At 41.4% G+C, this 14992-nt stretch overlaps 1 protein-coding gene across 5 annotated transcripts in view; it reads right to left on the bottom strand.

Annotated features, from left to right (window-relative positions):
* Positions 1-1681: 1681 nt before the first annotated feature.
* igf2bp2a (insulin-like growth factor 2 mRNA binding protein 2a) overlaps positions 1682-14992 on the bottom strand; it is a 71317-nt gene continuing 58006 nt past the window's right edge. For 3 of the 5 annotated variants that reach the window (XM_072444386.1, XM_072444390.1, XM_072444389.1), the window contains 9 exons: positions 12987-13109; positions 10224-10359; positions 7508-7642; positions 6940-7008; positions 6259-6381; positions 4983-5057; positions 4455-4586; positions 4261-4374; positions 1682-3033 (listed from right to left, as the gene is read on the bottom strand). In XM_072444386.1, coding sequence (XP_072300487.1) covers positions 2935-3033; positions 4261-4374; positions 4455-4586; positions 4983-5057; positions 6259-6381; positions 6940-7008; positions 7508-7642; positions 10224-10359; positions 12987-13109 — 1006 coding nt within the window. In that variant the 3' untranslated portion in view covers positions 1682-2934. The remainder of the gene's footprint in view (positions 3034-4260; positions 4375-4454; positions 4587-4982; positions 5058-6258; positions 6382-6939; positions 7009-7507; positions 7643-10223; positions 10360-12986; positions 13110-14992) is intronic. The other 2 variants (XM_072444387.1, XM_072444388.1) reach the window with 2 other exon arrangements.

Genomic DNA, 14992 nt, shown 5'->3' with positions numbered 1-14992 from the left:
TGTTATCTGGCTGTGTGGCTTTTGTACATGTTTACAGATATACACTTCTCTTTAACACAGTGACATTGTTAAAGAGTCTACATTCTACACAGACTACTACAGATTTTAAGATATTTTGCTAAAGTCTTGTCAGTGTATTTCTGCAGCTTCTTCAAAATCAAGCCCAGAGTATGTGGTTCAGTTTTATCAAATAGAGCTGGTAAGTACAGGGAGTTATTAGAAAACAATTCATGACATTTGTACTGTTTTTGTAAAAGTCTTGAAAAACCTGGAGGTACAGTTGGTAAAACAGGAGGTACAGCTGTTAGATTTACGTTACCATTAAAGGAGAAGTAAGTGACACTTTGAAAGGACAAAGCCAAAACAATATGCTTTGCATAAACATCTTTTAAAAACTTTTAGTAAGAAAATAGAGCTCTACTTATCGTCCTGCACAAACAAACAGTTTTGCTGAAAATGTGTTTCACCCAAAACATGTTACTTATTATGCCATCACGTTCCTTAACCATCATGCTAAAGGTATATGGCTCAGATGTTTCTGATTTAGCACCTATACCAGCGGACCAACATCCAGCAGTGACAAAAAGTACTTTTGTGCTTCAAAATGTATAGATGGGAGGTGTCCCTACTGGCCATACAAATGAATGTATCCCACCCAGTGCACTAAGCCATCTTGGGGGTCGTTAATGATTTCAAGGGTTCTCAGATGATATGGGGGGAAATGGAAATGTATTCAAGGCTTGACAAATCTGCAAATGCCGAGGTAAATAGAACAAAAGAATAGCACCTATCAATGATCACCAGAAACACTGACAGCCAATCCAAATCAGTCACTTACTTCTCCTGTAACATCAGAAATCTTGGTGAATTCAGCACACAACGTCCACATAGAACCACTTTGGACAGACGTGTACCCCGACCGGACCCTGCTGCTCGTTTGTGTCGCACAGAGGATGTGTCCAGGCTGAGGTCCAGCACTCTTTATGAAGTTCACTAGTCGGCTGGACCTGAAGAGTTTGGAGTTTACTGCGGATCTTTCTCTTGTTCTTTTTTCATTAAAAAAGACAAATTAAAAACGCTTAAAATTATTAGTTAACAAGGCATACAAAATGTGGAAAAGGGGAAATGACAGATTGGACTGAGGTACCCTGAAGCCTGAGGTAGATCACAATACTGACATGCGCACTGTTCACGTCGGACCAAAGTTCACACGCTGGTCACTTCACTGTTCTCCCATTTTTTCTGATTTTTATATTATTATTTTCATTATTCATAGTCTCATTTTCAAGAAAATAAACACTTCCCTTCAAAATAATATGGCAGTGTCCCACTGAGGAAAAAAAAGGACTTTGTTTTCTTTTGTTTCTTATCAATAGCTCTCATCACAAAATAGGAAAAAATAGATTCATAAATATTACTCTTTTTTATATATATACACGCACACACATACGCACACACACACCGCACACACGGGGGAAGCTGTGCATATTGGCAATAACCTGTGTCGGAAGATGAAGCTGATAGTGATGTTTGAAAGGTGACAAAATAAGGCAACGCGCTCCTGTGTCTCCAAAGTAACACACAGAGGGGACACTGCACCTGCCGCTCCAGCGCAGTGGGCCCGCTCGCAGACAAAGCCCTGACCGAGTGCTGGACACCACAGGGGCCAGATTCTCTTAAAAAAGGCTGCATATCGTACATTCACAGCTGTCATGCCCATTTTTAGAAAGCTCCCTGACAAGAGAGGGTTAAAGCCAAACGCTGCGGCCGGGATTGTGTGTACCACAGGTCATACAGTGCTCCCTCCCAGAAACTACCACCCCCAGACCTCCTTCCCCCCGACCCGCTGTCTGACACCGCTCCCTGACACTGGTCCGTAAGGCTGAGCGTGCCGAGGTCCACATTCAAAGTCGCCCGGGAACAAGCAAAGTGTACCAATTACTTTAAGACGTCTACTCTTTTCAATGATCGTCAAACAGGATGTCCCCGATGATTCTATATACTGTGGATTTTCATATATTTTGGCAAGACGACAAGCATGAATGTAGATACGGTCTCCTGAATAGCATGGGACGATGACAGGACTGGTGGAAAATAAAGTCTCTGCTTTAACCTCTGTTGGGCGAAAGTGGCAGTCAGTTTGATGTTGTCGAAAGGCTACGGAAAAAACAAAACGCTAGCTGACAATGAAGAATCATAAAAGATGGCAGATGAGAGTGCGCAATAGAAATGGGATTTGGAGGAGAAATAAATGACGGTGGCATTAGCTGGGTGATTAGCGGGGACGTTATCTTTTGCGTTGGCACAGGCTTGTTACAAAGACTCTAGATTTACTTCAGGGTTGTCTTCGTTTTCAAAGAGAAACAAGGGAAAACGCAGCTGGTTTTCGCAGCTCAGTCAGTGTCTGAAACAAGCAACATATTCAAATGGACACAGTGTGGGCCTAGTGTCAGTATACTCATCTACTCTGCATTAACACTGCTAAACTTGAAGCCCCGAAGAGCCAAAGTGTCCATTGTCATCTGCTCCTTTTCTAAACCAAAACAAATCACAACTGTTAGTACCAATGCTTTATCTGAATGTTAGGCCTATGTTAGTCCAACTGAAGAGATAACGTTATGCAGGGCGACACTATTTCTGTTTTTATGTGAGGATAACAGTTTCCAATTCTCCACCTTTTCCACCTGTCTTGTAGATTTTTTTGGTCTTTTTTGTGTTATTTTCATATCAGTACGGTGTGTCCGACTCTCACAGAGCTGGCAGTGCACACAATGCCCTCAGCCTTTGGCTCTCACTTCTTTCCCTCCAGAAGTTCTTTGGTTTGATCCCGGTGCTGGTCGGCCTTGCCAATCCCCTTGGCCGTGGCCCGTGTGGGAGGTCAGTCCGTGGGAGGGCTACATTCATTGGCTGGTGCCTGCTGGAGCCGGGTGGGGGTCACTTGGCGTGGCGCGGTGACACTGTGCCGCTCGACTGGTGCTTCTGCTCCTGTAGTTTGACCTGCTGAACAATCTCCCGGATCTTCCTCTGAGCAGTCTGAGGGAAAGAACAGACATGGTCAGCTCAAAGACTAGTTACAATAACTCCAATGACAAAGTGAGAGCATTTCTCTTGTTAGTGTCCAGAAGGCCTCTATTATTGAGTTTTAGATGACCACACTTAGGCCTGTGTGGGACAAGGATTAGGGATACACATTCCCCTTTCTCTTGATTTTTGATAGTAAAGAAAACAGGAAAAAATGTGGTGGATCCATCAGCTATTGGAGAATGATAATGGAGTCTGATGGTCGCCACAACTCATGGCACCAGTCCAAACACTGCTTTACAAATGAAGTCACTTTAACTACAGATCCTCCTGCCACAATCTGAGAGGGTGAGACTTTCCAGAAACTAAAACCATCCATAGTTGTAAAATAGAGGAGGCCCAAACAGCTCAAGTGCAGCATTGGGACTTTTTGACAGACTGTGACAACACACAAAATGACAACATGGGCCTTTATGTCAACAGAGTAGCATCAAACTATTTATGAACGTCTATGAAGCCACAGGCTTTTGTAAGTGCTGCAGTTAAGCATTTGTTTTGCTGCTTGACAAACAAAATGATGGGGAAATGTAATCCCTCAACTGTTTAAAGACTGCAGTCTAAAAACACAACACAAGACTAAACAGGAACCTGTTCTCCAGAGACATGGCACAAGGACTTCACCTGCAACAGCAACAAAACTCCTTATTGTTGTGTATAAACTGTTTATTTAAGATGTAACAATAATGTTGTTCTAATTTACTTTCATTCAATTCTAAAACTCTTATTTTGAATTTAGCTGTCCATCTGTTCTATCCAATTGTAATCCAAACTGTAAATACATTAAGAATGTCTTGGGCATGGACACATAAGGCCTTGTGAATCAGGCTGTTTGTTAATCTCCCTCACTTCCTCCTCATGTTTTTGTTGTCTTCACAGTTATTATTAGTTGTCACGGAGACAGGTCTGGTGATTTCACTGTTGCCAAGTATGTCAGGCAACAATCTCCATGACAATGTGGCAAATGTCTCTCCTGTGCAGTGACACAGCAGTAAATATGCAGGATTAGCTGTAGTAGAGTCAGTTTCATTCTTTAGACCTGTGTTACACTGAGCAGGCACGTTTCAGAGCCAGTTACACGAGGACAAGGAACTCTGGCACTGACATTGTCGATCAGGATTTATGGATTTTCATTTTTCATTGTGCACTCAAATCTGAACACAAATAATTCAAGTAACATACCTGACTGGCATAGAAATGTCCACTGATTTTCACAAACACCTCATCATTCTCATCCGGAGTTTGGTCCCGAGGTACGATTACTTCTGCACTTGTAAGATTCTGCAACTCTGTTACCTGAAAAATACACACAAGCTTCAAACTTGTATCCACATTCCCCATTTCCCACCTTCATTTTCGATACCAAGGCCTCGTACCGTCTTGCCGCCTTTGCCGATGACCCTGCCCGCGGCAGAGGAGGGAACCTTGATGTGCGTTTCTAGTTTGACTTCCTCTTTAGGTGAGAAGAAATTCTCCTCTTTCAGCTTCCCAAATATCCGACATTGAGCCTGGAACAGACACAAGAGCCTGGGCTGAAACAAAGATAAACTACCACAAGCATGAGATTATACTAACCCTTGTTGTATTTACCAGCTACATTTTTTGAGATCATTATTCATTGTCATGCATCTATTTATTAGTGTCAAAAAGTGATTTATTGTGACTTGTTCTTGGTAAACTGTGTTTTTTCCAATGTATTACACAGAGTAGAGAGTAAAGATGAAAGCCCCTAATCCAGCACGTATGTATAGTGTGGACATTTATACAAAAAAGTTAGGTCTAGTTAATGTTTATGAAACTCAATTGTGAACTTTTTTTCTGTTGATGCTTTACTTGTTTTGTGTTCTTTCTTATGTCTATTTTTTCTGTTTTACCTTTTAGGGTTAAAAAAAACTATATTTTACCTTAAACTGAGCATCTGCCGTTCCTGTAATGATGACCTTCCTTAAGTTCACATCTGGGTTTTCGGCTGGTGCAATCTGAGACATAGACACAGTTGTTATGAAAGGCACACGAGAGTCACAACACGCTGACCAAACCCACTGCACCACAATATTCAGCTCAATTGTCAAATCCACTTTGTTTTTGTTGATAGTAAAACTCTTTACCCTGTGGTTGGTATGATGATGCAACTGGTTACATTTTTGAGAACCTCTAAATCTTCAAGTAGTTATGTAAAAACAAATATCTGTTATGGTTAAGAGCATCAAACCAACCACAAATTCATCACACAAAAACATTGTCTTCCCACACAAATGATAGCAAATGTGATGTGGCCCTGAAATGTAAACTGCACTAAATTCAACGCAGAATCTTAGACACGCTCACAATTGTACATTCAATTATCAGTTCCTCGAGTGAATTCTGAGCGTGGAAAGACTTCAGCTTTTTTATGCTTGACAAGTGGAGCAGGCTAAAGGACAAACTCAAACTGGAGCAACTGCTTCATTTACATCTACAACTGTAAGGATTTTAATGGAGCAAATCTTTATATGAATTGTACATGTTTACCGTATTTTCCGGACTATAAGCCAGCCAAAATCTTTTCATAGTTTTGGCCGGGGTCCATATGTGATATTATTCGTTATTTTCACAATGGCCACTGCAAGAGGGCGCTCTAGGCTCTAAGTGAAGAAGAATCAGCAATTCCTCTACCTCCGGAGTTTGTGGAGTTGTTTAGAAGTGAAACAGAGGAAATTCAATGGATTCAGTGATTTGGGGTAAAACTGATGCTTTGGTAAACTTGTTAGCGTGTTCTTTATGCTAATTAATATAATATATATTTAATATAATTAATATATGTTACGTTAACATACCAGACACTTACCACAGTTCTGTCTCTGCGTCATGTAGCTGAAGGTGTTAGCGTTAGCATACGTACACCTATTCACCATGTTCTCTCATCTGTTATTATTTTAAATTGCATTTCAAGATTAAATGTCTGTTCTTAGTCTTGGATTTTATATGATAAATTTCCCCCAAAAATGCAACTTATACTTCAGTGCGACTCATATTTGTTTTTTCTTCTCTATTATGCATTTTTTGGCAACTGCAACTTATAGTCCGGAAAATACGGTAATTTATTTGTTGTCTAATCTATAGATGTTGTTATGTTGTGTTAACAGTGCGCTCTAAAGTGTAAGAATAAAGGTAATATCAAATAAATGTCACTGTTTGAACCTTGATGGAAGCTCCAGCGAAGTGGGCGAGATGTTTGATGTGCTGACCCTTCTTGCCGATGAGGGCCCCGACTGCCTGAGTTGGAATAAAGAGGTAGACAACCTCCTGCTCTGGAGCCTGTTGCTGCCAAGGCATGAAGGAAAGTTACAGTATGTTAGCAAACAGCAATGCAGTGGATTAGATTAGTTTAATTGTAATAATGTTGAGTAGACCTTCTAGTTTGAACAGTATTGTGAACCTCTGAATCTGAACAGCCTTTAAAACACTTTCACTGAATACTATTGGTTACACTATTGGTTACTCCTTAAAACACATGCACCATTTTAAGTAACGTCTAAATATTGCAACAAACAAATCACCATCATTATGTATATTTTTTTTTATCTCGCACTAATCTTCTGTTTTTAGATTTGGGAATCGTTAATATCATACTAATTCATTCCTATATTTAAGGAATTAGGAACATGGCCACATGTTTTCTACTTACAAAACATATTTTTTCTAATGATGATGACTGTACTAAAATATTCCTTGTTAAAATATTTGTGGTGACTGAGTCTTAGCGGCCAGGAATTCACATTTAGGTATGAAGATGCAATCAGATTGTCACACATAAATCCATGTGAAAGTGGTTTCTATGATTAGAGCATAAACATGTCTTTATTTAGTGGGCAGACTCACTGAGTGCTGGTTGGAGGTGGCACTTCCCGAAGGAACTCCGTACAGGCTGCTGAGATGTGAAGGGTGACTCTGAAAGTCAACAGCAGAGCGTTCAGTAATGTGTTTACACTTGCACCGCTTCATGACTTTAACGTTCAACTGGGCCGTGCTATAGAGATTGTGCTGTCACACCACCAAGTCCAATACCAAATATATAGACATTTAGTTTAAACGGGTTTGGAAACTGTAGTGTGATAAATAATGCATTGATATAAACTGTACTATATATAATATATTATAATATATAATTATATTATAATATAATATATATTGTATAATATATATATATATATATATATATATATATATATATATATATATATATATATATATATATATATATGAGACAAAGTGGGCACTTTGTCTCACACATGAAGTGACTCATCTCTGCGGAAAAAGGGGAATTCTGCTCATTTCTAACACTCCTGAGCCAACCAGGATTTAAGAATACTTCAGGAGCCCATTACGATCAGAAATAAGAGGTATATTGTAAATGTAAATATCTGAATGTTTTCTGTAAAAGACTCACCATAAAAGGGTTGTACCCTGCAGCAGGCACAGGGGGCACTGCACCGCGGGGTCCGGCTGCAGCAGGCAGCATGGGCAGACTGGATAAGAGACCCAGAGTGTTCAGGTTCATACCTGGCATAAGGTGTGCATGTTGCTGAATGGAAACACAAAGGGGGTGTTAATAAGACATCTGCTGTACTTAACAGTGCCTAATGCAGTGAGCAACTGTGTTAAGTAACTGGTGAGGAGACTTTTGTGTTGAGAAAAGAGTTACCACCAAGAAGTAAGAAACATCTTGCAAGACACATTAGATCTTGACTAGAACATTGCTCAGTGCTAATCTGCGGCGCAGGAAAGACCGTGAACTGCTTAGAATCATGCAAACAGGAGAACTTTTGATTTGTTAAGTCAATTCCAGACAAAGTCTAATGAGCTCTGGAGACTCTAAGACCTGCGCGTGTCCAGTGCCCACTGCTCACTACTACAGTTCAGGAACATATTGTAATGTGTACAGTTTTCCTGTAGATGGCACTACTTTCTAACCATAAATATTCCAACCCGACAGGAGAGGAAAAAGTTGATTTAATTTAGATTGCAATAGAAAAAATTGTCAGTTTTGTATAAAAACTGAAAGTGGCTTCTTATTCCTCCTTCAGAGAATAACACTATGGTACTATGTGCTTATCAGCATTCTAAACACTGCTGCAGCGCCCTCCCTCTCTCGCTTCCTCGGTGCTTGACCTCTTGGGCTGCAAAGCTGGTGATGTCATTGGGCCGTGTGAAAGAGGAGCAGCCTACAGATATCAGATGGATGCTGGGAAACGCAGTGCATTGGAACACGGACACACAGCATTTGAGTCACACAGACAGACAGACAGACAGACAGACAGGTGAGCAGAGTTTAAACATCTGAGTCATTAATATGTTTACGGTTATTTATTTACTAAAAGCAATACCAAAAGTATTAGTAATTCCTGGTGGTGAGGCCGTATTTCCCCGCAGTATATCATGGCCGCGCTAGTGATCACCTGTCAGTGTTCATGAGTCAACCTGAGATCACCAGCACAGTGCACGCAAGCAGAGGAGGAGCAGAGGAGCAGAGGAGAGGAGCAGAGGAGAGGAGCAGAGGAGAGGAGGAGAGCAGAGGAGAGGAGGAGAGCAGAGGAGAGGAGCAGAGGAGAGGAGCAGAGGAGAGGAGCAGAGGAGCAGAGGAGAGGAGGAGAGCAGAGGAGAGGAGCAGAGGAGAGGAGCAGAGCAGAGGAGAGTAGCAGAGGAGAGGAGCAGAGGAAAGGAGAGGAGCAGAGGAGAGGAGCAGAGGAGAGGAGCAGAGGAAAGGAGAGGAGCAGAGGAGAGGAGCAGAGCAGAGGAGAGTAGCAGAGGAGAGGAGCAGAGGAAAGGAGAGGAGCAGAGGAGAGGAGCAGAGGAGAGGAGCAGAGGAAAGGAGAGGAGCAGAGGAGAGGAGCAGAGGAGAGGAGCAGAGGAGAGGAGCAGAGGAGAGGAGCAGAGGAAAGGAGAGGAGCAGAGGAGAGGAGCAGAGGAGAGGAGCAGAGGAAAGGAGAGGAGCAGAGCAGAGGAGAGGAGGAGAGCAGAGGAGAGGAGCAGAGGAGAGGAGCAGAGGAAAGGAGAGGAGCAGAGGAGAGGAGCAGAGGAGAGCAGCAGAGGAAAGGAGAGGAGCAGAGGAGAGGAGCAGAGGAGAGGAGCAGAGGAGAGGAGCAGAGGAGAGGAGGAGAGCAGAGGAGAGGAGCAGAGGAGAGGAGCAGAGGAGAGGAGCAGAGGAGCAGAGGAGAGGAGGAGAGCAGAGGAGAGGAGCAGAGGAGAGGAGCAGAGGAGAGGAGAGTAGCAGAGGAGAGGAGCAGAGGAAAGGAGAGGAGCAGAGGAGAGGAGCAGAGGAGAGGAGCAGAGGAAAGGAGAGGAGCAGAGGAGAGGAGCAGAGGAGAGGAGCAGAGCAGAGGAGAGTAGCAGAGGAGAGGAGCAGAGGAAAGGAGAGGAGCAGAGGAGAGGAGCAGAGGAGAGGAGCAGAGGAAAGGAGAGGAGCAGAGGAGAGGAGCAGAGCAGAGGAGAGTAGCAGAGGAGAGGAGCAGAGGAAAGGAGAGGAGCAGAGGAGAGGAGCAGAGGAGAGGAGCAGAGGAAAGGAGAGGAGCAGAGGAGAGGAGCAGAGGAGAGGAGCAGAGGAGAGGAGCAGAGGAGAGGAGCAGAGGAAAGGAGAGGAGCAGAGGAGAGGAGCAGAGGAGAGGAGCAGAGGAAAGGAGAGGAGCAGAGCAGAGGAGAGGAGGAGAGCAGAGGAGAGGAGCAGAGGAAAGGAGAGGAGCAGAGGAGAGGAGCAGAGGAGAGCAGCAGAGGAAAGGAGAGGAGCAGAGGAGAGGAGCAGAGGAGAGGAGCAGAGGAGAGGAGAGGAGCAGAGGAGAGGAGCAGAGGAGAGGAGAGGAGCAGAGGAGAGGAGCAGAGGAGAGGAGCAGAGGAAAGGAGAGGAGCAGAGGAGAGGAGAGGAGCAGAGGAGAGGAGCAGAGGAAAGGAGAGGAGCAGAGGAGAGGAGCAGAGGAGAGGAGCAGAGGAGAGGAGAGGAGCAGAGGAGAGGAGCAGAGGAGAGGAGCAGAGGAGAGGAGAGGAGCAGAGGAGAGGAGCAGAGGAGAGGAGCAGAGCAGAGGAGAGGAGAGGAGCAGAGGAGAGGAGCAGAGCAGAGGAGAGGAGAGGAGCAGAGAGGAGCAGAGGGGAGGCGCTGCAGATGCTACTCTTACATGGATAGCAGCGACGTCATTCTCGTAGGCCTCTCGCAGCTTCTTCATGATCTCCTTCTCAGCTCGGCAGCAGTCGTCCAGAGGGCCCTTCACCACTATGGTCCGCTCCGGGTTGCAATAGGCCATTTCAAATAACCTATAAAAGATAAAAATATGATTAGATAATATAGAACGTTTACATTTTTTTTTACGTTTACTTGTTATAATATAACAACACATTTACACAAGAGTAAAAACAATATTTTTATGTCTTTTACAGTGGCAATATCCATTACAAAACAATTAAATAAATCACAATATGTCCAATAAAAAATAAATGATCCTGGTTTTGGATACGTTCTATTTGTTGTTGTTTTTTTAGTTTATAAAAGGCTACAAGTGGATTTGTAGGACCATTAGTGACCATGGTTACATTCTGCATTTGAACTATTAGCTCGTGTTACAAGTGGAACCCTTGAACTTCACTTATTACTGAACTCCAATTTCTTTTAAACAAACACTACTTTATAGAGGCATGTATGAGTGGAATCAGATTCCACTCCAATCAAATCTCACAAATTTGTGGAAAATCTAAAAGTGATCTGGGTAGTAATGTAAGAGCACTGGAACAAACTACAATGAAAGCAAGCGTCAGATGTAGAGTATTACTATGTTCAGTGCATATAAATGTAATGTGAAATTGATACAGACTTTGTATTGAAAGATCTTTCTATTTCTACTCTCATTGTGACTATGAACTCCTGCAACTTATGATGAATCTGTATTTTTAAAATGGTACATTCATTCTTTTAAATAGGTCCCAGGAAGAATAGCAGGAGCTTGTTGCAGCTAATGGGGCTCCTAATAATAAATAAACAAATAAATTATCCTTAATCCAAGCTTTACAACTCCCTTCTCTCTTGTGCTTCTGTAAATGTACAATAGATGCCGTGGCATTACACAAAAATGTAAGCACAATCGCAGAGAAAAAAGACATTCCAAATTCCTCTTTTTAATTCCTTTTTCAGATGATGATTATTACAATTTAAGATTTATTTGTTTGCTCTTTTATGAGAAAATGCCAAAATACCACAGATATTGACGGTACAATAATGATAACAAAACATTATTTTTTAATGCCAGATGCCTCTCCAAACAAACCACACTGTACACTAACTGGAGCAGACATAATAACAAAATGAAGGTGGGTGGGATTTGAACTAGCAACCCTATAGTTCAGGGCTATTCAACATAAGGCCAAGGGGCCAAATCAGGCCCCCTAATCAATTTCTACGGCCCACAACCCCAAAAAAAGCATTTCATTTTAAATTAATAATTATGCCTACTTTGCCACTCAGATCCAATATTGAAATCTATGCCCTTTAAACTCCTTTTCCCCATTTCAGTCTTTATTGTTAAACTTTATTGTTAAACTTGGTGGCATAGTATAAATCTACTGTTTTGGACTCTTCCTGCTCGAGTCGCATCACGCGCTCGAATCAGACAGAGTAATTCATTAGTTCTAAATGTAGGAGGGCTGGTGCTCCCTTCATGTTCTGCACTAATGCAGCTGTAATCAACTCGTAACAGTGTTCTTCAACATCTCACTTAAGTTACACAATGAGCAAAGAGGCCAAAAAAACCTCCAGACTATTATGTCGACATGTTTGGACTGCTGCGGCCCGAACAATTAAACTAACCAGCCTGGCACCAGCTCTGGCCCCATCCACTGGTGTCACGTCTGTGTTCAGGCGGCTCAAAGTGATGAGGATGTATGATTCAGACAGTTATTTATGTAGTGCTGCACTCCTCTTTGTATTTGAGGTGAGACACTCCAGGCAAAATCATTTCACTTTGGTTTCTCTGCAGATAAGATTTAAACCGGAAACTACTAAATTGTCCAAATCAGCATCTAAAACGTCTTCCTTTTCATTGAATCCACTTACATCCATGGATTTAAATGGAACATTGTAAGTTCAAATGCTTTTTTCTCCAAATGAATTGACATACTCACACCAAACTTTACACTATTGTATTTTTAACCTGGCTCCCAAATATGCACAACTGTGGCGTTTTTTTTTTTTTTAAACCTAAAAAACAGTCAGTGATGTGGTTGTAGCCAGGTTGAAATGGGCAGTTTTATTGGTCTCTAAAAGTAATTTAGCCTGGCTATTACATATTATTATTACATCACATTTATTTTTTACAAGGCCTTTTGTATTTGAGGGGACTGTCCACCAGCATCTAGGATTAAGGAGTAAATGTGTCGGAAATGAAAAGAAGACAAAGGACTTGAACTTACATCCAATTGTTTCTGTCCTGGTATTTAGTGCAGATTGTGTAAGAGACTATATTTGAAATCATAATAAATCAACAGGTAGGCGCTTTGTGAATATAAAATGTTGATTTAGTATGTAAGTTTGTAAAAATAGTCACAGAAGCAAAATAATTACTCAAGTAAAGTATTACATAAAAAAGCTATGTCAGTAAAAGTATTGAAGTACCAGAAATATTTAAGTGTGTAAATGTAGTAATCTTGATAATGAATTGTGCAGATTATTATTGTCAAATTTTGGTCTTTAACTCAAAACCTTCAGGCAGAATGTCACCATGGTAAATTTAGGCGTTTTCAAACCCTACAGAACAGTACTTTTACTTTTCAGTCCAGTTCAAAAATGTAATAGAGTATTAAGTACATATACCTACTCTCAACTGTAGTGAAGTAAAAGTAAAAAGTATCAAAAGCTGAAATCCTATGGATGAAATAGACCCAAATGTACTCACGAGGAGATGTTAATTCTGGTCCCTGTCTCCTCCTCGATCTTCTTCAGGTTGCGCCCCTCTTTCCCGATGAGCCGGCCCACCAGGCAGTTGTGCGCCAGGATTTTCAGAGGGATGTCCTCCGTCCTGAGTACACACAGTGACATGTACTTAGACACATCGAGGGCAGTTAAGCAGACGACAGGAGCAGGCAGTTAAGCAGACGACAGGAGCAGGAAGCAGCTGATGTGCCCTGGCAGTGCCACCTGGAATGTGGGCAGCTGCCCGGTGGCAAGTGCAGCCATGATGAGCAACAGTTGGCTTCCTGCTTTATATTTGATTTATTATTAGGCCAGCTACGATCGCACATTTTCAAACGTGATATAGTGTTGCCATAATATTAATATAAGCGATAATATTTAAGACCACTTTATGTTACTGATTTTGTACCTCTAAAGCAGGATAATGTTGTAAATAAAACCAAAAGTGAAATAAATAAATTCTGCAGTTATATAGAATGTGAAAGTAAAGGATATGTTTATAACTTAACCCTCTACATTTCAAATTTTAACTACATTGATACATCATTTTAATTGAGAGGTCTAAATATTTGTGTTAAAAGGCTAAAAGGCTTGTTTACATTGATAAAATAAAGAGGGGAAGCCAGATTTAGTTGTTTTTAATTAAGAAACTTGTGAACAGTCAATGGTTGCATTCAGTTGCACACTCACCACATTCAAACTGGGACTAAAACAGAACTAAACCTGAACTAAACCGAGCCCAGATTAGGACTAAACGCAGACTAGAACAGGGCCAATCAAGTCCACATCAAGGTTTAAAATGAGCTTAATTTAGGACCAAGTGTGAAGGCCCAATATGAGTAAAATAAATTATGATATTCTGTATATCATTTTAGCCATATTGCCCAGGCCTACTGCAAATAATATCACCACATTTATTTGATCACAAGAGGCCTAATGGTGAATCCAAATGGCTGGAGAGGAGACAATAGCTAAATCTGCAGATCAATGGAATAAATCATTGCAAAGGCAACAGTTTTGACTGCTCCATCAGTCTTGCATTGTTATCGCTTGAATTCAAAATCGCAAATCGATTTCCCTGCATGGACAAAGAAAGCTCTCTCTCATTATAGAAATAGAAACAATGAACGACATTGTAATTATCCTTAGTCCCCCAACAATGCACAATGTCAATAACTGCACAGGCCGCACCATTTGCATCAATTCAAAGGGGCAAAGGGCAAAGGTCAAGAGGCTGATCACAATTATTTCAACTGTAAAAACGTATGTATAGATTCACTGATAATAGTATTACCTTTGCACTCTAGTGAATGCCCTGAAAAAGTCTTGGCGAATCCAAGGCAACAAAATGTGTACATGTGCTGTGTGTATGGATAATCTAAAGTAAAAGGACCTATGGAATTGCATTTAATTATTGACCTTAGGGACCTTGAACTGCAGCACACATAATTCTGTACAGCAGCAGCCCAGAGAATGAACAACTGGGAAAAAGTACTTTCCGATCTTGGGTAATAAGAAAAACTAATACCGGTATATGGAAAGTATAACTACACAACTGAGATTACAGATTTCTCTCTTGTCTTTATATATAAATAAAGTCCAAACATAAACAGTCTAGCAGAAAAGATGCATCAATCCTCAGGGAAGATTTGGAAAAACCCCAGTCCAGGTTTTATCTTGCACCAATCGATTCATATTGACTTTTCCCAGACGTTATCACTGACAGTCTCTATTGGCAACACTTTTAGAGATCAAAATAAGGCAACTGAGGAAGAAAACAATATGAAAAACATGACGTGCAAAGCAAAAGTTAATATACTGAATATTTGGAATGGGTTGGTTGGGTTTTAGCATCGTGTTTACGGTGGTATTTTGAGGATCTTTTCCATCAAAAAGATTTAATTTCTATGCAACGGTGCTAGATTTTCATCACTCCGAAACCAATACAACACTTTTATTAGCATTAAGTCAAAAAATGAGCTCCCTGAA

Source organism: Eucyclogobius newberryi, unplaced genomic scaffold (assembly GCF_026437365.1).
Source record: "Eucyclogobius newberryi isolate DKJ021-1_F unplaced genomic scaffold, fEucNew1.0.hap1 SCAF_14, whole genome shotgun sequence".
Classification (NCBI taxonomy): Eukaryota; Metazoa; Chordata; class Actinopteri; order Gobiiformes; family Gobiidae; genus Eucyclogobius; species Eucyclogobius newberryi.
This window is presented reverse-complemented; position numbering and strand designations above follow the sequence as displayed.